Source organism: Pistacia vera, unplaced genomic scaffold (assembly GCF_008641045.1).
Source record: "Pistacia vera cultivar Batoury unplaced genomic scaffold, PisVer_v2 Contig222, whole genome shotgun sequence".
NCBI classification, from domain to species: domain Eukaryota; kingdom Viridiplantae; phylum Streptophyta; class Magnoliopsida; order Sapindales; family Anacardiaceae; genus Pistacia; species Pistacia vera.
This window is the reverse complement of record NW_022196027.1, coordinates 736,728-759,057: the sequence shown is the minus strand read 5'-3', so window position 1 is coordinate 759,057 and position 22,330 is coordinate 736,728. Positions and strand designations below refer to the sequence as shown.

Sequence of the window (22,330 nt, the reverse complement as noted above, 5' to 3'; positions counted from 1 at the left end):
ATACTAACATAAATTAATCTCAAGTCTAGAGCAAGAATCCTTACCTTTTGATGCCTAGGATCAAATCCTTATAGAAATCCAACCAAAAGCCCTCAAATCAACCTTGGAAAATTGATAGAAAGATGAGAGAATTGAGGGTAGAGGTGGCGTGTGGGATAAAGCAAATGGGAAGGTTTGTGTGCTTGAACCCTTAATAACTCATGTAATTAAACATCCTTTCCCATTTTGCCCTTACACTTTCTTGAAAATTCCATCCTTATCCTTTACTTCTTTACAAATTCACCCCCATTCCAAAGCATTCTCCATGAAATTTTCTTACATTTCACTCCCCACTTTTCCTGCTAATTAGGGATAGAATAGTCACTTCACCCCTATGGAAAATTCTCTAGAAACTTCACTAGAAAATTCAGCCGACTCTTCGCCTCGGTGAAGAAATACAAAGCATATGTCACCGCGGCGAAGTCTGCACTTCCATAATTCTCCAAGGCTTCACCAACTTCAGGGCATCCAAGCAACTTGAACACCTTACGAACTTAACCAAGGGCAACCAATCAACAAAAACAACATATCAATTTAACTTAGGGCCAACAAACAACACCAAGACAAAAATAAGCATACAAAACTACATACCTCAAAGTAGGCGTTACACACAGTAGGCACCATAGAATTGCATTTGTTTTACAGATGATGATGATGAGGAAGCCAAGGAATGGGTATACATGATGTTAAACGAAAATCAGCCTTCACGGATTAATTAGGGAACTATCTCATAGCCTTTAAATTATGTTTTTCTATTCCTGGGATGTACATGATGTGACATTACAGACAATGTCATTTTTAGTTTGGGGGTAGAAAAATTTGAAACTTTTTTTTGTGTTTAGTTGTTTTTATGTTTTTTGTTGTTATTGCCAATGATGAATTGAATAAGTCTATGATGAGAATAAGATTGTTGATATTTTATTTATGGAAAATGTTAAGCATTGCTTCAAGTTTAGGTTGGTTGATTAAGTTCTCTTTTCTAGAGGTTTGTTGAGTGGTTCAACCACCATTTTCATTTTTTTGGCATGCTTAGAAACATTTTATGTGGTTAGGTGAAGTCTTGATAATGTGGGTAGACTCTAGAACTTAGTTGAGAAGTGCTTGAAGCAAAATTCTAGGAATAGACATTATTGAGGAAGTCATTTAAGCCGTTTTTCAGAACGTTTGAGCCTTTCCAGCCAACCATGAAAATTTTTCCCTAGTCACCCATTTGAGCCTTATGAAATCATCACTGTCCTATTCTTCCTGTGCAACCAAAAATGCCCAAACATTTCACCCTAAACACGTGTCACAACCTTTAAGAGAATTTTGAACCTAATGCAGACACAAACGAGTTTGGAGAGTTGTGTGGGATTTTGACGAACCAAAATAATAAGTTTGGGGGTCGCAAGAAGAAGGGGTAATTGACCTCAATAAATTGATGTTTGTTTAAAAAAAAAAACGAAATAAAGATAAAAAGAAATAGAAATTTGAGAATTTCATCTCAGAATCAAAAATAAGAATTGCACTTGTTGAGGGTTATAAAATTGTGGACACCTTGATCGGTGGTTGAGAAAGAAAGCGGAGATTGATTTAGTTCTTAATGTTTGCTTAAAGGAAACCAAGCTCTCTTACTTTGTTTATCTTATCCTTTTATTTGGAGCCCACTAACCAAGCCTAACGTTACAAGCTTGTAAAGACCTTTTGATCCTTAGTGGTGTCTAGTCCGCATTAGTGGAGAGTAGTTCGATACTTAGGCTTATGGAGTCTAACACCATTTGATAAACTTTACATTTCTGCATAAAATAATCCGGGAAGTTGGAAGGTTGACTGAAGTGGGGATTACCTACTCAGGAGGCCGATAGAGAAAAATAGTCAATCAACTTATAACTTCTTAGAGTGTTAAGCTTTTTCCAGTAATAATGTTTCAACAATTTTTTAGACTTGTATAAATTCTAGGCAATTCTTTGTGTTTCATTTTGATTCTAATTTCTCTCATTTCGTTTTTAATTTTGTTGTCTTTTTCTGTTTGTTAGATGTTTTCTTTTGGTCATATTTTGTACCTGATGCTGGGGGACGAGCATGTCTTAAGTTTGGTGGTATTTGATAATCCTAAGATTATACTGTTTTATCTAGGCTTTTTGGCTTGATTTTGGATACTTCTTATTTCGTTTGTGCCTGAATTCCAACTTAATTGCATATATTTTATATTTCAGGCCAAAACGTGCAGTTAGAGCAAATACTGAGTGGAATTGAGTTTTTGGACCCAGAAGCAAGCGAATCTCAGGATTCGGGGAAGTTCTGAAGCGGATTTGAAGCACTATGAAGCTTGTTCCTATTGGAGAGCACCAAAGATTGAAGATTCAAGCAAGGAAGCAAGCGGAGGGCAGTTCCATAATTTTAGAATTGTTTAGAAAAATTCGCCGTGGTGATAAACTCTCGGGACAGATTAAGAATTTTAAACCAACTCGTTGTCGCGGTGAAGTCTGCAAGTTTCAGTTTTTTTCAAAACTGTGCGTTTTATTTTAGGCGAAAGTTTTAGGTTTTTTTTGGACCGATTATATAAGCAAGACTTAGTCATTTTAATAGGGAGTTCGACATTTTTGGGAGAAAAGAAGAGAAGATTAGAGATTGAACTCTTTGGATTCATCAAATAGGTAAGATTTTGTTCTCTTTTCTTTATTCCAACATGTTGAATGCATTGTTTACTGTTTTTATTTCTATTTGTGTTAATTTTAGCATGAACTAACTCACTTTTGGGTTAAGGTTTTGATGTAATTGGGATTTTTATGTTTAATCAATAAATTGATGTTGCTTTTACATTCTATTACATGGATTGTTTGATTGCTCTTGTTTTTATTGAATTTACTTGTTGAGCATGATGAGACTGAGAAGTGAATCATGTATTAGCTTCTTAGGGTAATTGCCATTGTTGTATTAAATGCTAGAGATAGGTTTGAGAATCAATGAAATCAATTTAGGATTCCATTTAGCTTAACGACTTTGGAACTATTAACCTTCAAATTGTTGGGTGTGGAAGCTTAATAGGGATAAGTAGGAAAACATAGCCTGAGAAGGTATGTTTTACACATTAGGGAGTCCTATTTATAGTTCGTGCATGTGAGTGTAGAAGTAGCATAATTCGTACATTAATTCATAAAATCCTAGTGAAGTTAAAACTCTAACCGTTTGTTTTAATTGATATTTCTATTGAATTAACCTTGCTGTTATTAATTAGTTTTTAAAGTATGTAGTAAATTTTGTTTTCACTTTAGCTTAAATTTCTCCCGCAAATCCAAACATCTTTTGGTTTCTCCAACTTGATAAACAACTAGGAAAATCAGTGCTTAACAAGCAATCCTCGTGAGAACGATACTCTACTTATCACTTTATTACTTTTTGCAACTAGTACACTTACTACACATTGCATGTTGTAATTTCAATACATCACAACACAAATTATAGATTTCGTCAACCGAAAGAATCCACATAAAGTTGTCAACTATGATGATTAGACGGTTTGTGAACTTTTTTATTCATTTCTTAAAGTTTTTTAGGAATCCACCAATACATTAAGTGGTATTTATCATCCTACAACTAATTTAGCATTAGATATTTTACTTCAAATTTCTAAAACTTTTGCTAAATATAGATATGATGATGTCTTAATGGAAATTGTTTTAGAGATGGAAAAAAAATAAGAGAAATATTGGTTAGATATTTTATTCTTATATGGATTAGGCCTTGTTGTAGATCCTAGATTTAAATTACATATAGTTAATTGTATGGTTACTAAGATAGGCCAGCATTTAGGACATGATTATACGTATTATTTGATTAACTTTAAGCAAAAATTGGAAAGCCTTTTTTCTTTATATCAAAGCAGGTACAATGGAACTGGAACGTCCAGCAGAGACGACCAACAGGACCCTGATGAAGACAACTATCAAGAATCGAGCATGTGGACATATATGGAACATGGCAGCGGAAGTAGCCGCTCAAATACGTACATACATGGACCAAATAAGCTGAATCGCTACCTACAAATGGACATGTCCTACATGATGAAGAAAGAGAAACGTGAGATGGATGTGCTTCAATGATGGAAACAATATCAAAGTCGATTCCCCATTGTAGCCAAAATGGGACGTGATATTTTATCTGTGCCGGTTTCTACAATTGCATCCGAGTCAGCATTCTCAACGAGTGGCCGGATTATTGAAGACAGAAGATGTTTTTTAACCAATGAGATGATTGAAATCATAACGTGTTTATGGGATTGGACTCATGCTGAGAGAAGACTACAACAGCACCCTGAAGATCCTGAACTACTCGAACTCTTCAGGAACATAGATTTGACAATGTAAATATTGTTGACGATGAATAATTTAATAAAAATAAATTTAGTTAATTGTTTATTTGTGAAGTGTGAATGTATGATTATGTGAATATTCATTTATGTTAATTATAATTAACCACTAATTTATTTATTATTTTTTTATTTTTTTAAATTAATTAAAAATGTACTAATCTCTCGAGGTGGAAATAAATTTTCCAAGCTTCTAAAAATTACATAAACCCCCTACATAATTTTTTTTGGCCCCCTAAATATAAAAAAAAAAATTGGGGGGTAAAAAATAATTTTTCATTCCTATAGGATCGGTCCTATGGGCCTAGAACCAATCCTAGGGACCGATTCGAGTCCTGAAAATTCTCATGGGCCTAGGCCCATGAGCGACTGGTCTTAATCGGGCCCAGACCCGCGCCTGGTTGAGACCTGTCTCTACCCAGGTCTATACACGATATATAATAAAATGTTTTTTATTGATTAATGAACATTATTACAAGAAGTCAATTCTACAATAATTGATTGGCTATAGGACATTTACTCTAACAAAAAGGATTTTCATGTCAGATTACTGACAAAGCAAATCGTAAGGTCCTACACTTTACAATGATCAGAGCATTTTATACAAAATGGATTCTTGTAATCATCCGTTAACATTTACCGTTCAAATCATACAAGCAAACGGAGAGAAGGAAATATGGACAAATTAATCATAATAGACAATTCAAGAGCCTTGCTTAGTAGATACTTTGACAGTTGTTTTATTGGAAAATCCCAAAATAAGGGGGGAAAATCATATTGTAAACCTCAATTTCAATCACCCCTAATAACACCACATGAATTCACACATAATAAGAGGACAGACTCGAGCACAGTTTATCCAAATTAACCTCTAAAATTACAAACCACCAATATACAAGAGCATCAGCAGATCGAATCCAATCATTTTTTTCTTTATTCATTTTCAATTCTAGTAACAAAACCGCAGAGTAGAAGTGTGATCGATATTGATTACAGCACTAACAAAATGTAAAAATTTCCAACTTGTGGCAAATTATATCTAAATTGTCATTAACTTTTGAATTTACAGTAAAGCCTAGATCACAGACTATGCATTTCCGAAGAGCAAGTGTTTTTCTTTTAATGGAATATAGATTTTGTTTGAAATTGAATTTTTATCGCAAATGTCTTGATTATGATTAAACTTATAATTGTTGATGTAAGTCACGTGTATAATAACTCTTATCATATAATTAAATTAAAATATTGGATTTGTTATTGGTAACAAATCCAAGATTTTAAAAATATCTCATTGGAATTTGGTTTACAGACTTATGGGGTATTTGTCTGAGTTTATGAAAATTAGCTTATAAGCAACAAGTGTTTATATGCTAATTTTAGCTTATAAACATTTGAAATTTTAAGCAATTACGTGTTTAGTTAAAGTACTTATAAATGACTGATAAGTAGTTGACGTGTTTGGTAAAATGTAGCTTATAAGTATATTTTATTATAAAATGACTAAAAAATGTACTACATTAAACAATGGTATACTATGAAATTTTAAAATTAAACAAGGATAATATGGTAATATACTTGATCAAACTAGCTTATAAGCAGAGTGCTTATAAACAAAAAAAAAAAAAAAACAAAAAATATACTTTTCCCCAACTTACTTTTTTTTTTTTGCTTATAAGCTCAAAAAAGTTATAAACAAACATGTCAACTTAATTTTAGAGCTTATAAATTAGTTTGATCAGTTTATAAGCTTAGACAAATACCCCCTTAATGATGAGAGAATGAATTCTCTCTCACTATTAAATCATTCCACCAAAGGCAAATATATCTTTTTATACGTAGAGCACCTTATGAAAAGTAAAATATATACCTATTTTACCCTGATCCGTTGATCCAACGAAACATTTATTATTATCAAATTACTCTTCTAATTTCAATTACGCTTAGTGGCTTGGTGTCATGATGTGAACTACATCTTCAATCTAGAATTTCAAATCTCACCAACAATGAACTGCCCCAATCTAGAAATTATAAATTCCAACGAATAAGCAGAGACAACACAATAGAAGCGAATTCCAACTTTTCCTAGAAAAAGTTGTTATCGAAACAGTAAAACGTGGATTCAGATGGACACAGATCGTTTAGTATGAAGTTCCACAGTTTGCCCACAAACCCTTTGTTTAAGTTAAAGCCAATGACGAAACTGCCCTACAAATTAAATATCATATTCCATGCACTTCAACTTGAGATAACCGCTAACATGTTTTAGTACACTTCTGGGGCTGGCTCAGCAACGGATTGCTTTCGAAGAAATTAGCGGGTCGTAGCTCGAACCCACCATGAATAGTTGGCATCACTGGGAAATCTTCTTGACATGGAACGTGATGGAACCCGACTGTATACCACATCACTATATCTCTGTTTTCAATCTCTCTGTTCCTGCACATACGTCAATAATGTATTCTAAACGTGTCAAATCTTAAATAAAAGAATTTAACATTTTATTATTTATAATAATGAGGATTTTTTTAGTAAACCCGTGAGTTTGAACTTTTTTTTTTTTATTGAGTATCTGTCGGTTTTGAAAATGGAAAATAATAGTAATACTGGGAATAGGGCATTAAATTTGTATACCGAATGACATGACAAAATCCTAACCGTCTATTAATTATAACTGAATATTAATCAACGGTCAAGATTGTGTCACGTCATTCGATGCACAAATTCAGTGTATTACTTCTGATGACTGTAACATTACTCTTTAAAAATACGTACTACCAAAATCCTGTGTGCTCGACTTTTTTTATAGTGAGCATTGCTGATTTCAAAAATATGATATATTAACCTCTAATGTATACCCTTTTTGTAACGAGCGTTCATTGATTTCGAAAATTTTATCAATTCAACCTTAAAATTTATCAATAATTTCATTAATTTAACCTTTAAAAAATATAGTAAACTCTTAATATTATTAAGAGATTTTATTGATTAAATTTGGATAAATAGTAAAAACATCATTTCCTTAATAATTTAAATAGAATAACTAATGCTCTATCAAAAATGGGGATTAGGGTTATATTTCCGAAATCAAGTGGTACCCAACAAATACCTACTATAAAAAGGTCAAACACACGAGATTTTACTATAAAAAAAAAACCTGGATAAAAAATTGCATCATTTATGATACTTGTGTGATACCTGCGGCTCCAGACGGCTAAGCCGTCATCTCCTCGACTCCCATCAGCATACAATCCGCCAGCCCATCTCTCCGACTTGTTATAGGCAGTTACCCAAACTTGATACTTGGTGTAAGCAGCTCTAATCTGTGGATAATCATCGTCAGACAAAAGGGAAGCAACTGGTTGTCCGGGAATCAGCCGATAACCCACATGATTCCCTAGTTTTGTCTTCTTATTAGGATTAACAATTAACAGCTCCGTTGGCTTTAAGCCTAGCCGAACCCTAGCCTCGGCTTCTCTTTTGACGGTTTCTCTAATGACCATCCAGTAACTTTTTCTTAGAGAGACGATACTGTTTGTTACTCGTGCCGTTTGTAGTTTGGATTTGATGAAAGAATTGCCGTTACCGTCAACATCGAGGTCGAGGTAGTAGGTCACGTAGTGGTCGTGGTTGACGGCAACGACGTCATCTGCCACTAAGGTGCCATAAACGTTTTCTGTTATTTGGTCGTTATTTGTATATGACGTGGCTTTCATTTCCAAGATGCCGGTTAAATGCACCTAGAAAGCCAAAAAAAAGTTAATTTAAATAAAAGCAACGCCACTTTTACAAAATCGTACAAATAAAGACAATTTTCATTTTGATTTTCATGATTTTTTTCTCTTTTTTTCATTTTTTTCTTGTTTTTTTTTTTTTTTTAGTAATGTCACTTTATAACCCTATAAATCTTTCTAAGGATAACATTTTTAGTTAAATAAAGTTGAAGTATGTCAGAAAGAAGATTGAAAAGTATCATTTATCTGAAGAACAGTATGCAAAGCAAAGAAACATAAAAAATCTTGAATCTTTACTTACCCCAACTTTGATGGTGCCACTATTTTTGAACTCCCAATCAAGAACATAGTCATAATTTCCAACAGTAGCCACCATCCTCACGACCAAATTTATTTCAGGTTCCCCACTTCTTATCTGTAAAACCAATCAATCAATTCATATCAGCATCACAACAAAATCTCAAAAATCAAATACATAAAACATGTGGAAGGCAGATGCTAAAATTAAAGCTACATACCACTTTTCCAGGAACATTAATTTCTGTATGTCTCCAAGCTACATTCCCATCATACCTCTCAAAAATGCAGATAACATTGGGAAATTGCTGTGCCTGCCCATCTGCCCCGGCTACATACCCATCCATATACTTGGCATTAGCAGGGCAGTCGATCATTGGCTGGAGGGTGTCGGCTGCTCGCCCGAACCCGAATTCACCTACATCCATGAACGTCTTAAAATACCATTCACTTGTAGGATCCATATATGGAACAAATGTCTCTGATACATGACCTCTGTAAAGTATGCGACGAAATTTGTTAAATTTGGCATCAAATATAGAAGCTGTTGATATTATAATTCCTGCCCGAGCATCAAAACTTACATGTAAAACCCAATTACCCCATTTCACTTTGTGGCCTTCAATGGTCAACCTGGTGTTGGTTAGATTACATATGATAGAATCAGGCTTCCCCTTTGGGGATCTAAAGTCAGTACCCTCAGCTTTAGGCAAAGGGACTCTAAGTCGTGTATCAATGTACACTGTAATTTTCATTTTATCAACATCAACCAGCATACTGATTCCCCCAATGGGCCTGGCAAAGACATTAACTGATCCCCCTCGGTAGAAGCATTGAACTCTAAGAGCTCTTTTTGTAACATGTTCCCCATACCAACCAACTGTAAATGGTATGCAAGAAACTTCAGACAAATTTAAGCCCCTTCGGATCATTTCGTTCTTGAATTTGGGATAACTCAAAGGCAATTTGCTAGCTTTGAAGAGCTCATTAAAGGTCAACGGAGGATAACCATGACCTGTGTAGATGTGGTGTGACTTGATTGAGTCAGTGCCCAAGTCTACAACGAGTTCATGCGTCTCGCCCCCACCTCGAACAACCACCTTGGATTGACGAGGAAGATTAGTTTTACCTTGTTTACTTGCAGATAACCACTTGAGAACAAATCTTTTGTCTGGTTCCTCGAGATCAACAGAATGGAAGGTTAGATCAGGAAGGCCACCAAGTTTAGATTTCTGAATTATGAGCTTTATTTGGTTGATTTCAGTGGAATTGAGAGGGTCTAAAGGATGATAAAGGCTAGATGTGAAGCAATATTGCAGGAAAAAAGCTAGAACCAGAAATGAAATACTCATTGATTCTTCTTTACCAACTCCACGTTAGTGGAGTCCTGATGCTGCTTTCAGACAACTAACTGTTTAACATTATATAGTACTTACAAGAGGCAACTAACAAAATTGCTTCATTAAAGAATAACATGTCCCACATGGTGTCTGGATTATATATATTACAAACTATAAAGGGCTCTCATTGCTTTATAGTCCTTTACTTGCAGTGAGAGCAAGAATAATGAACTTGCATTTGCTTTCAGCTGATAAATAAAGGACATAATTGTAGCATATGACATTGAGTCTCCTATTTGAAATTCAGCTACTCAGATTAAAGCAAATTTCCTCATGAGGATTGGTGCAAATTTATATTAAACAATCCCTACCGCATCAACAATTCAAAATAATGAAAAAGTCCAAAGAAAAGCAATTTCAACTTCCAAGTACAGACGAATCACAGCAATTCTGGCAATAAAGATATATAATTTCTCAGAATGTTAAGGGAAAGAGTAGAAAAAGGTCATTATTACTCATATTTCGTGTTCTTCAAGTACAATCCACTAAATCAGTTTTAAACCCTTTAGTAGTAATGTAGATCTTGACATAGTGAGATATGGTTTGACTTTGATCATAAAGAAACTAGCTAGTCACAACTTGAACACCACAGGAAATTACAGTTTTTTATCTCCAGAAGCACAACAATACAAGCAATTAAATGACTCATAAACATGACATGAATTATCTAATTAACCATATTTGCTCTCACAGTTCTTTCATGCTCACTTTAACTTATTCTTATAGTCCCCCAACTCTCAAGACCATGATCAAGTTCCAGCAGAACTATAAAACAAAGCAGACTTGCATACAATTAAAGCATACGGAAAGAAGCTATTTCATAATCCCGTTGGAATTGTCTAATATTGAGTTGGCACTCTTAGACTTAACGGATTTGCTTTGTCTTTGAGCAAATGTTTCTGCAACCACCAGAGGGAAAGCAATGGTAGCATCACAGTGTACCTGGTTGTATTAAATCAAAAGAAGGGCAAGTTTTTAGAATCTTGTATATTTATACTTTACTATTATATCATTAATACGCTTAAACAAATTGAAAATTGGGATATGAGTGTCACTAGTAACAGAAGTTGGACATACCTTAACAGTTTTAGCATTGGCTCGTATTTTCCCCCAAGATACAGCCTCATCAGGACGGGCTCCAGAGTCACTCCCATCAAACTCTTGTGCAGTATTAATGTAGACGGCAAAATCTGCACCATTGCGCATCATATTTGCGTTGCATATGTGATGCTTAGGCAGTCCTCCTCCTAGAATTACCATACCTGTTTTCCTCGGACTGGCATTGACAGCTTCATCATTCATGGCTCTGACATCTATTGATTCAGCTACCAATGTTAGTAACAATACATCAAATTTTAACTTCAATTAATCGAGCTGAAGCAAGAAGCGCCCACCTTGCGTTATGTCAACAACCAAACCTGGGGGGCTGCGAAAGGAGTGAAAGTATAACATATCCCCTATTGAGCCATCGGTAATGGCAGGACAGAACACTGGGATGTTATTCTGGAAATAATTCCACAAACAACAACAATTTAAAACACTATTCACATCTGTACAAGGATGTTACAGTCCCTTTGGATTTATTTGGAGAATGTATTAACAAAATGTAGTCATCGACTGTGTAAATTATTTATGCTGTTTTCAGGTTCTGTTTTCTACGTCATATATTATGCATTCTGAAGAGAAAATTCTGAACTGCTCAATGACTTGAAATTTCAGCCTAATTTTTTAGATTTTCTCAGTATAGAAACGCTACAAGCCACAACAGTACAACGGCATAACATTGGTTATGTTAATTATCATTAAAATTAATTGAGATGTTCAACAACACAATTAAAAAGAAAAACATGAATGATTGAATGCCACTGATTGTGATGAAAAGGAGGATTTTGAGCTGAAAATCAAAATTATGTCAAAGTTGAAGATCACTTGCCTTGTATGCCCAGTAAAGGTATGAACTCTCATCATTGATTTCTTTTCCTAAGCGAGCAATAATCTTAGATGACGTCCAAATTACTTTCTGAGAAACCATAAAGAAAAGTGTATTAATTTATGAGGTTTGACCTCTTAAGAAAAAATTTTATCGTGACTGTAACATTACTCTTTAAAAATACGTACTACCAAAATCCTGTGTGCTCGACTTTTTTTATAGTGAGCATTGCTGATTTCAAAAATATGATATATTAACCTCTAATGTATAGCCTTTTTGTAACGAGCACTCATTGATTTCGAAAATTTTATCAATTCAACCTTAAAATTTATCAATAATTTCATTAATTTAACCTTTAAAAAATATAGTAAACTCTTAATATTATTAAGAGATTTTATTGATTAAATTTGGATAAATAGTAAAAACATCATTTCCTTAATAATTTAAATAGAATAACTAATGCTCTATCAAAAATGGGGATTAGGGTTATATTTCCGAAATCAAGTGGTACCCAACAAATACCTACTATAAAAAGGTCAAACACACGAGATTTTACTATAAAAAAAAAACCTGGATAAAAAATTGCATCATTTATGATACTTGTGTGATACCTGCGGCTCCAGACGGCTAAGCCGTCATCTCCTCGACTCCCATCAGCATACAATCCGCCAGCCCATCTCTCCGACTTGTTATAGGCAGTTACCCAAACTTGATACTTGGTGTAAGCAGCTCTAATCTGTGGATAATCATCGTCAGACAAAAGGGAAGCAACTGGTTGTCCGGGAATCAGCCGATAACCCACATGATTCCCTAGTTTTGTCTTCTTATTAGGATTAACAATTAACAGCTCCGTTGGCTTTAAGCCTAGCCGAACCCTAGCCTCGGCTTCTCTTTTGACGGTTTCTCTAATGACCATCCAGTAACTTTTTCTTAGAGAGACGATACTGTTTGTTACTCGTGCCGTTTGTAGTTTGGATTTGATGAAAGAATTGCCGTTACCGTCAACATCGAGGTCGAGGTAGTAGGTCACGTAGTGGTCGTGGTTGACGGCAACGACGTCATCTGCCACTAAGGTGCCATAAACGTTTTCTGTTATTTGGTCGTTATTTGTATATGACGTGGCTTTCATTTCCAAGATGCCGGTTAAATGCACCTAGAAAGCCAAAAAAAAGTTAATTTAAATAAAAGCAACGCCACTTTTACAAAATCGTACAAATAAAGACAATTTTCATTTTGATTTTCATGATTTTTTTCTCTTTTTTTCATTTTTTTCTTGTTTTTTTTTTTTTTTTAGTAATGTCACTTTATAACCCTATAAATCTTTCTAAGGATAACATTTTTAGTTAAATAAAGTTGAAGTATGTCAGAAAGAAGATTGAAAAGTATCATTTATCTGAAGAACAGTATGCAAAGCAAAGAAACATAAAAAATCTTGAATCTTTACTTACCCCAACTTTGATGGTGCCACTATTTTTGAACTCCCAATCAAGAACATAGTCATAATTTCCAACAGTAGCCACCATCCTCACGACCAAATTTATTTCAGGTTCCCCACTTCTTATCTGTAAAACCAATCAATCAATTCATATCAGCATCACAACAAAATCTCAAAAATCAAATACATAAAACATGTGGAAGGCAGATGCTAAAATTAAAGCTACATACCACTTTTCCAGGAACATTAATTTCTGTATGTCTCCAAGCTACATTCCCATCATACCTCTCAAAAATGCAGATAACATTGGGAAATTGCTGTGCCTGCCCATCTGCCCCGGCTACATACCCATCCATATACTTGGCATTAGCAGGGCAGTCGATCATTGGCTGGAGGGTGTCGGCTGCTCGCCCGAACCCGAATTCACCTACATCCATGAACGTCTTAAAATACCATTCACTTGTAGGATCCATATATGGAACAAATGTCTCTGATACATGACCTCTGTAAAGTATGCGACGAAATTTGTTAAATTTGGCATCAAATATAGAAGCTGTTGATATTATAATTCCTGCCCGAGCATCAAAACTTACATGTAAAACCCAATTACCCCATTTCACTTTGTGGCCTTCAATGGTCAACCTGGTGTTGGTTAGATTACATATGATAGAATCAGGCTTCCCCTTTGGGGATCTAAAGTCAGTACCCTCAGCTTTAGGCAAAGGGACTCTAAGTCGTGTATCAATGTACACTGTAATTTTCATTTTATCAACATCAACCAGCATACTGATTCCCCCAATGGGCCTGGCAAAGACATTAACTGATCCCCCTCGGTAGAAGCATTGAACTCTAAGAGCTCTTTTTGTAACATGTTCCCCATACCAACCAACTGTAAATGGTATGCAAGAAACTTCAGACAAATTTAAGCCCCTTCGGATCATTTCGTTCTTGAATTTGGGATAACTCAAAGGCAATTTGCTAGCTTTGAAGAGCTCATTAAAGGTCAACGGAGGATAACCATGACCTGTGTAGATGTGGTGTGACTTGATTGAGTCAGTGCCCAAGTCTACAACGAGTTCATGCGTCTCGCCCCCACCTCGAACAACCACCTTGGATTGACGAGGAAGATTAGTTTTACCTTGTTTACTTGCAGATAACCACTTGAGAACAAATCTTTTGTCTGGTTCCTCGAGATCAACAGAATGGAAGGTTAGATCAGGAAGGCCACCAAGTTTAGATTTCTGAATTATGAGCTTTATTTGGTTGATTTCAGTGGAATTGAGAGGGTCTAAAGGATGATAAAGGCTAGATGTGAAGCAATATTGCAGGAAAAAAGCTAGAACCAGAAATGAAATACTCATTGATTCTTCTTTACCAACTCCACGTTAGTGGAGTCCTGATGCTGCTTTCAGACAACTAACTGTTTAACATTATATAGTACTTACAAGAGGCAACTAACAAAATTGCTTCATTAAAGAATAACATGTCCCACATGGTGTCTGGATTATATATATTACAAACTATAAAGGGCTCTCATTGCTTTATAGTCCTTTACTTGCAGTGAGAGCAAGAATAATGAACTTGCATTTGCTTTCAGCTGATAAATAAAGGACATAATTGTAGCATATGACATTGAGTCTCCTATTTGAAATTCAGCTACTCAGATTAAAGCAAATTTCCTCATGAGGATTGGTGCAAATTTATATTAAACAATCCCTACCGCATCAACAATTCAAAATAATGAAACAGTCCAAAGAAAAGCAATTTCAACTTCCAAGTACAGACGAATCACAGCAATTCTGGCAATAAAGATTTATAATTTCTCAGAANTTTTATTTCAAATTGAAGCGTGTAATCATCATTAAATCCATGGGTTGGTGTGATTGTCAGGATAGAATCCGGCTTTACGTCCCATTTTCCTTTTTCCAAGCTGACTTCGCACGACTTACTGCAGAGGAATGGACGCGTGTGAGCTCCATATTATTCCGCAGGTCTGACGTGTGCGTGTTGCCCTGACGGGAGCAGGTCACGCTTAGCGTGACTTTCCCACGTCAGCCCTTTATTTTCCCAGGTATAACACGTGTATTGTTGTGTTGTTGCTAGGTTGGGTCGGTAGGGTTGGCTGACGTTTCTTGTCGGGGAACTTTCAAGCACTTGGAACCGAGGGCAAGTGCTAGTGCAGTGGATCAGATTGGTTGTGGATTGTGATACTTCTCCTTGTGTTTTTCAGGTATCTGATGGCGAACCCGTGAGATGGCTGGTTACAGCAACCAACGTGTGGTTGTGTCTTCTTCTGACTCGACGGAGTTATCTGCATGGGGTCGTCTGAGTAGGGCCAGATCTAATCCTTTAACGAAAGATGTTTGCCTTATCGAAGACGTTCCCCCACTAGTGACAATAAGACAACGGGGGAACCCCAGCGCCCCCCCCCCCTATGGCTCTTCCCGCAAAGAAGGTAGGGCGGATTTGTCGAGAGTATGGTTTGACTTGCGTTTTGTGTGCAGCGGGTAATCTCCCTCCTTAACGTCCACCCGAGGGATGGGTCATTGTTTTAGAGACTCTTTTGAGGTATGGGGTATCAATTCCCCGGCATCATTTCATTGAGATGGTGATGGAGTAGTTTTAGATTGCTCCACTGCAGCTCACTGCCAGTTCATATTTGTATATGATCAACATGTATATTACTTTTCGGAAAGCTGGCTTTGGTGAGCTATATGTTGTATATATGTATAGTTTACAGAAAACTAAGGAGGGTTGGTCATATTACCTATGTAAGACCAAATGTATCGGTAGGGGGTTGACTGGGATACAAAATAAGATCCTAGAATGGGATTCTGACTATTTTCTTTGTGTAAGTTATTGTGGCCCATTATTGTTATTATTATTATTAACTTCCCCCATCAGTTACTTGTAACTTTCCATCAGTTATTAGTGGTAACTTCCCTCTATACAACTTCTTCTTTGATGGATAAGAAGAGAAAAAGATTACATAATTTTTTTATGTAAAACAAAAGGATTACACAGAGGGAAACTATGTCACTAGTCTATAAGAAAGTCTGTGATTCTCTATCGATGCATGGAATAAAGTCTTGGATAGACTAGAACTAACCCCAAGTGTCTCCTACGGTATTTGGAAATTGATTACTATGGCTGGAGGTGTGTTCTTGGGCTTCCGCTTTTGATTTATTAAATTGATGATTTATTGCTTACATTTGGTATTAGAACCATATCTCTGGTCTGGTATTTATTTCCTTTCAATTTAATTTATGAATATATGTATGCCATATTCTGTTGTGTTTGATTGAAATTGGGAATTATGGTTTTTTGCAAGTTATATATTAATTTGGGTTCTTTTTTTGGCAATTTTGGAATTATGTGTTAAAATCTTATGTGTAATTGCAAATCTGCTATTGATTTGTGGTTGATGTGCCATATTTGTATAATTCCAAATATGTCAATTATGATTATTCCCAATTTATATCTGGGAATTTTTTTGGGAAAATCTAATTAGAGAATTAAATTCCTTGTGAAATTATGAGAAAAATGGCTTTTGATTTGTCAAAAGGGGAGTTAAAATGACTGATTTATTGCATTTTGGAGATTTGGGTACCAAGTGGGTCATTTTTGGGTTAGGTATCCGGTTGCAGTCCTGACCAAAGGTTGAAGACGACTAAAGCCGAGAGAAATGGCATGTCAGTTTTCCTTAAGTCTTGGAAACAACACGTCGTTTACATGTAAATTTAAAAAAAAAAAAAAATCAAACGCCCGGTAGGGGTGAGCACGGGTAGCGGGTAGAACCAGAACCGGGGGTAAGAACCGGAACCAGAACCTACCCAGAACCTGCACTATGCGGGTAGGTTCCGGTTCCAATTTTTTGGAACCGCTACTGTGCGGTTTCGGTTCCGATTCTTGCATGTGGAGGAACCGGAACCTGTAAAAAGGGTACCTTGTTTGGAACCTGTAGGGGGTACCTGGTTTGGAACCTGTTTTAGAACCTGTTTAGAACCTGTTTGGAACCTGTTTTGGAACCTATTTGGAACCTGCTTTGGAACCTGCTTTAGAACCTGTTTGGAAACTGTTTTGGAACCTGTTTGGAACCTGTTTTGAAACCTATTTGGAACCTGCTTTGGAACCTGTTTGGAACCTATTTTGGAACCTGGACTATAATGAAATATTAGAATCAGATTAGGATAAATGTTATTTTAGGATATTAGAATATTTTGAGGAGATTTAGTAGAATTCAAATACTTCAATTTGAATTGGATATCTTTAAGAGGAGAGAGAGATCAGATTGAGATATGACACACGCCTCTCTTTCTCTCTTCTGGAATTTGTTTTTCTTGAGTTTTTCATAGCCATGAGCGGCAAAACTTTTAGAACTTGGTCGAAGGAAACGGAGACCTCGGAATCAATAAAACTGTGAGATCTATCTGTTTTTAGTGTTCAATTTATGTTTTGAGTATTGGATGTTCTTCTATGCATATTGTCATGATTGTTGCATTTAATTACTAGGAGGCCTACTAGTTTATTATTTGTTGCAATCTACTGCTAAGTTAGATATCAAATCCGTAATTGTTTGATCCCTTTGACTTGTAAAGCTATTAGGGTTTAAGAATTTGCTGCGTCAAGAATTATTAAGTCTTAAGAAGAACATTCAACTAAACTAAATACAACCGCTTGAGTTGGTGTTGTTTAGCTTCATCGATCTCCTAGTTCTTAAGGCTGCCACTAGATTAAATCTTTAGCGCTTGTCTAAGGTTGTTTAGTAGTAAGATTAATTAGATCGCTTGTTTCCTAATTAACTACAACTAAGGAGAGATAGGAAAATAGTCCCAACGGTGAATACTCAGAGTAAGAATTGATTTATTTTTGCATCAATGAAATTCTGATGGTGGATGTTGACTTAGACCAAGTTTCGTTATTTTGATTGATTTCGATAATTTAGGTTGAATTTCTTTTCCTGAAATTGTTTCTGTTTTTACTCAAATCCCCCCCATACTGGTTCATGTAGCATAAAACTTGGCTAGACACTCTCCGTGGGAACGATCCCTACTCACACTACTACGTGTATTTTTAGGGTTTTAATTCTGGGTGCCTACGACAGCACACCAGATTTTGGCGCCGTTGCCGGGGAGTGATTCTAGTTGATTTTTATTTCGTTCTTGTTATTTTTCTTTTTCTTTTTTTCAGAAAAAAATAAAAAATTTTGGCAGTACTGTTCATGGCAGGATTTTTGGTGGAATTAGGAGTGGTGCGAGTACCCGTTTTGAAGAAAATGAAATTCTGCATAAGACTAGGATTCACTAGCCCCACCTTCTCGAGGCCAAAAAACAACGTTTGATAGGGTTTTTGGCTAGTTTTGTGTTTTTGGTCATAAAAAAAAAAAATAATAAAAAATTATTTTTTTATTTTATTTTCTAGTTAGTTTTCATTATTTGTCATTTGTTTTTCCTAATTCTTTTATGAGGTTTTTTGTTGTATGACTAGGTCCTCTCATCTTGGTGATTTAACATTCAACCCAGAAATAGAGAGCACTTTGCGCAGGTTAAGGAGGGAAGCTCAGAGAAATTCTGAGGAAAGCAATTTGGTTTTTGATTCCCAATTTGCTAGCAACTCTAATTTAGAAGAGGAGGACATCATGGTTGGAAATCGAACTTTGAAAGAGCTTCTGCCCTTGATTTGAATCAAGCACCTTTATGCATAACGTTTCTTGTTTTAGATGTTGCTATTACTTTTGAATTAAAATCTGGACTAATACATCTCTTGCCCACTTTTCATGGCCTTGCAGGTGAAGATCCTCACAAGCATTTAAAGGAGCTTCATGTGGTTTGCACGAGTATGAAACCTACGGGGGTGACCGAGGAGCAAATTAAATTAAGAGCCTTTCCGTTTTCTTTGAAGGATTCGGCTAAGGATTGACTTTATTATCTACCCTCCGGAAATATAACCACATGGAAAGAGATGAAGAGGTTGTTTTTGGAGAAATATTTCCCAGCTTCGAGGGTAGCCAACATTCGAAAAGAAATTTGTGGTATAAGGCAACACAATGGAAAGTCCTTACACGAATATTGGGAACGTTTTAAGAAATTATGTGCAAGCTGTCCCCATCATCAGATTAGTGAGCAGCTACTTATCCACTACTTCTATGAGGGCCTTTTATACACTGATAGGAGCATGATTGATACTGCTAATGGAGGAGCTTTGTCGGATAAAACTCCTGAGGCCGCAAGGAACTTGATTGCAAATATGGTAGCCAATTCTCAACAATTTGGCACTAGGCTTGACCTTCCTTCTAGACGTGATAATGAGGTAAATATTTCTTCCCTTGAACAAAAAATCTCGTGTCTAACTTTTCTTGTTCGTCAAATGGCTGTAGGTAATATGCAAACAGTGAAGGCTTGTGGGATTTGTTCGGTAGTAGGGCATCCAACTGATATGTGCCTAACTCTTCAAGAGGAGCCCATTGAGCAAGTGAATGCAGCAGATGGTTTTCCTGGACAACCGCAAAGGAAGTATGATCCTATTCGAGCACATATAACTCGGGATAGAGGGATTTGTTGGAGTAGGTGCCCTAGAGCCAATCAATTATTGTGGAATTGACTCTTTGTAATAATGTTCATTAATCAATAAAAGGCATTCTATTCTATATCACGTAAATCATTATTATTGCAATATGTATTGATATATGTCCTTAGAATGGTAGAACCGTGACGAGGGTATCAAGTGTTTCAAATCTTGATAGTGATAACCCTATGAGCACATATGGTGGCCATTCTAGAAACGTCCGTAGCCCCAGTATTATTCTGAAGTAAGGGGACAGATAATATGGTAAGGCTATCATAGTGTTAAATGACCCTATCGAAAGACAGTGACTGATCTCACTTGTCAAGGTTGTTTGGTGATAACCTGGTGTAACACATGGGTGCTTGTTACAGGCGATTACACCGTAGCAAGTTCACTGGACTGATCCACCAGAGGATTCCATATGGATGGTAACCCTAGTGTCTATGGAACAAATCCTCTAATGAATGGTGGTGCATGTGAGCCTTAGACTTGAGATCACCGGAGCGCCTTGTGCACCGATTGGTGTAGTTTGACACTAGCCTAACGTAGTTCTTTTCAGAGCTGTCAATACGGTGGTGATTGGCTGCATCAAGGAGTGTATCAAGACTATGGTGGATTGACAGAGGATTCATCACTCCCGGGTATGGGAGAAAGTTATCTCACGGCGCAATTCAGTATATGGCAATGACACTAAAACTGTGGCCACAGTGGGATTGAGTTGTTGCTCTATCCAGTTTATAATACGGGTCATTGGTCCAGAAACTGAATAAATAATATCGAGAGTAACCGAAGGTTGACACTATTTCTATGCCTTCGTCTCGTCGAGATAACGTATGATGAAAGGATCGAATTGCACGGTAACCATATCGTTGACAGGTAGCTACTTTGCTGAATCCGAATCTATCGGGTGGCCATGATGCCTTGCTAGGGGCCAATCTTGGTCTGTGTATTAGTGAGACGATTAATTGGTGTTAATCGCAATACTATACACTGCCGATATGATGAGGAGCCTATGGGTCACACACATAGAAGATAATTTAAGATCCAAGAAGAAAGAAGGGCGTTTTCGTCTTTTAAGGTGAAAGGGTATTTTAGTAATTTCACAGTGCAATTAAATTTGCTGAGGTCGTAGCCTTTATTTAATTTGTTAGAAAAATTAAATAAGTGAAATTAAGTTTAAATGTGTGTTCGCACACATTTAAATATATTATCATTATTGTTAAATGTTAATATATATTTAAATATATATTAATTGATTTTAATTCAGATAATGATGGAAAATAAAATAAATCAAATTGGGAGTGTTTGGCAACATGGGGCGTTTGGGTTGAAGCCCAAGCCTATTCCGTATGGGATTAGGGCAAATTGTTTTTACTATAAAAAGAAAAGTGTGTTAATTAAATTAAAAAAAAGAAAAGATTTTTCTTTGAAAAAGAAAAAACACACAGCCCCAAATATTGACACTCCCACGGTAGATTGATTTTGCCTTGAAATCAATTTCATTGATTTCTTTTTCTTCTTAATCTTGAAGCCAAAGAGGATCTAGCAAATACCTCTTTGGTTCTTTTGAGATTGTCTTCGTGTGGACTACACAGGTTCGATTCTACACTTAGATCGGTAGCAAAACATTCATCAACAAATTTGGAAGAGCCTCCAAACGTGCATATGGTTTCTTAACTCATGTTTAATATTTCTGCAGATTCTTATTATGATAAATTGTAAAATTATACCCTTGATCTTGGCTCATGTAAACGATCTTTACATTAATTTTGTTTTGTTTCCGCTGCATATACGGGACTGTTTACTAACAGGATCACCCCAATCTTGGCTATGGGAATACACAAGTGAATCAGCAGGTGACTCAAAACCGCCCAAGGTACCAGCAATATAAGCAACCATATCCCCCTAGCCAACAACCAGGCCAAACTTCTATTTCTGGTATGTCTTTAGAAGATATTGTTAAGTCTCTTGCCACTAATACTTTGCAATTTCAACAAGAGACGAGGGCTAGTGTTCAAAGTTTAGAGAATCAGATAGGATAGATGGCAACCGCAATAAGTAAGCTGGAGGCGCAAAGTTTGGGGAAATTACCCTCTCAAATGGTGGTAAATCCAAGAGAAAATGTAAGTGCGATCATCTTGAGAAGTGGTAAAGAGGTTGAGATTCCAGTAAAGGTAGCCCCTGCATTGTCGAAGGAAGAAAAAGAGAAAAACGTCTTTGTAGAAAGGAACGTTCCCAACGACGATGGTGTTCCTAAGCGTAAGTTTCCGCCTCTGTCCGATTATAAACCAATACCTCCTTTTCCTCAAGCTTTAGCAGAATCTAGAAAAGATGAACAAAACAAAGATTTTTATGAGACTTTTCGTAGATGTAAGGTAAATATTCCATTTTAGATGCTATTAAACAAGTACCTCGGTATGCTAAATTCTTGAAAGAATTGTGTACAATTAAGAGGAAACAAAAACTTAAGGGGTGTGAAAAGGTGAGAGTAGGAGAGAATGTTTCTGCAGTGATTCAGAGAAAACTCCCAACGAAGTGCAAAGATCTAGGTATGTTTACTATCCCTTGTACGATAGGTAACACTAT

The 22,330-nt window shown here is 36.1% G+C and overlaps 3 protein-coding genes across 3 annotated transcripts; all 3 read right to left on the bottom strand.

Annotated features, from left to right (window-relative positions):
• Positions 1-6,495: 6,495 nt before the first annotated feature.
• Positions 6,496-9,973, bottom strand: LOC116130520 (primary amine oxidase 1). Its single transcript, XM_031416256.1, has 4 exons — positions 8,637-9,973; positions 8,420-8,533; positions 7,583-8,124; positions 6,496-6,823 (listed from the first exon to the last, which is right to left on the bottom strand). The coding sequence occupies exons 1-4, from the start codon at positions 9,765-9,767 to the stop codon at positions 6,640-6,642; spliced, it is 1,971 nt and encodes a 656-aa protein (XP_031272116.1). The 5' UTR covers positions 9,768-9,973; the 3' UTR covers positions 6,496-6,639.
• A 281-nt stretch (positions 9,974-10,254) lies between these two features.
• Positions 10,255-11,847, bottom strand: LOC116130503 (deoxyhypusine synthase-like). Its single transcript, XM_031416238.1, has 4 exons — positions 11,749-11,847; positions 11,210-11,318; positions 10,893-11,128; positions 10,255-10,757 (listed from the first exon to the last, which is right to left on the bottom strand). Exons 1-4 carry the CDS (start codon positions 11,845-11,847, stop codon positions 10,629-10,631), a joined length of 573 nt encoding a protein of 190 aa, XP_031272098.1. The 3' UTR covers positions 10,255-10,628.
• A 213-nt stretch (positions 11,848-12,060) lies between these two features.
• LOC116130502 (primary amine oxidase 1-like) lies at positions 12,061-14,749 on the bottom strand. Its single transcript, XM_031416237.1, has 4 exons — positions 13,411-14,749; positions 13,194-13,307; positions 12,316-12,898; positions 12,061-12,065 (listed from the first exon to the last, which is right to left on the bottom strand). Exons 1-4 carry the CDS (start codon positions 14,539-14,541, stop codon positions 12,061-12,063), a joined length of 1,833 nt encoding a protein of 610 aa, XP_031272097.1. The 5' UTR covers positions 14,542-14,749.
• Positions 14,750-22,330: the final 7,581 nt, after the last annotated feature.

Coding starts and splice junctions, on each gene's coding strand:
- LOC116130520 (XM_031416256.1), bottom strand. CDS start 9,767: ATGAGTATTTCATTTCTGGTTCTAGCTTTTTTCCTGCAATATTGCTTC. Junction 8,534..8,636: donor TTAATGTTCCTGGAAAAGTG/GTATGTAGCTTT, acceptor TTGGTTTTACAG/ATAAGAAGTGGGGAACCTGA. Junction 6,824..7,582: donor TTAGCCGTCTGGAGCCGCAG/GTATCACACAAG, acceptor ACGTATGTGCAG/GAACAGAGAGATTGAAAACA.
- LOC116130503 (XM_031416238.1), bottom strand. CDS start 11,847: ATGGTTTCTCAGAAAGTAATTTGGACGTCATCTAAGATTATTGCTCGC. Junction 11,319..11,748: donor ACCTTTACTGGGCATACAAG/GCAAGTGATCTT, acceptor AATTATTTCCAG/AATAACATCCCAGTGTTCTG. Junction 11,129..11,209: donor GGTTGTTGACATAACGCAAG/GTGGGCGCTTCT, acceptor CTGAATCAATAG/ATGTCAGAGCCATGAATGAT.
- LOC116130502 (XM_031416237.1), bottom strand. CDS start 14,541: ATGAGTATTTCATTTCTGGTTCTAGCTTTTTTCCTGCAATATTGCTTC. Junction 13,308..13,410: donor TTAATGTTCCTGGAAAAGTG/GTATGTAGCTTT, acceptor TTGGTTTTACAG/ATAAGAAGTGGGGAACCTGA. Junction 12,899..13,193: donor GTGGCACCATCAAAGTTGGG/GTAAGTAAAGAT, acceptor TTGGCTTTCTAG/GTGCATTTAACCGGCATCTT.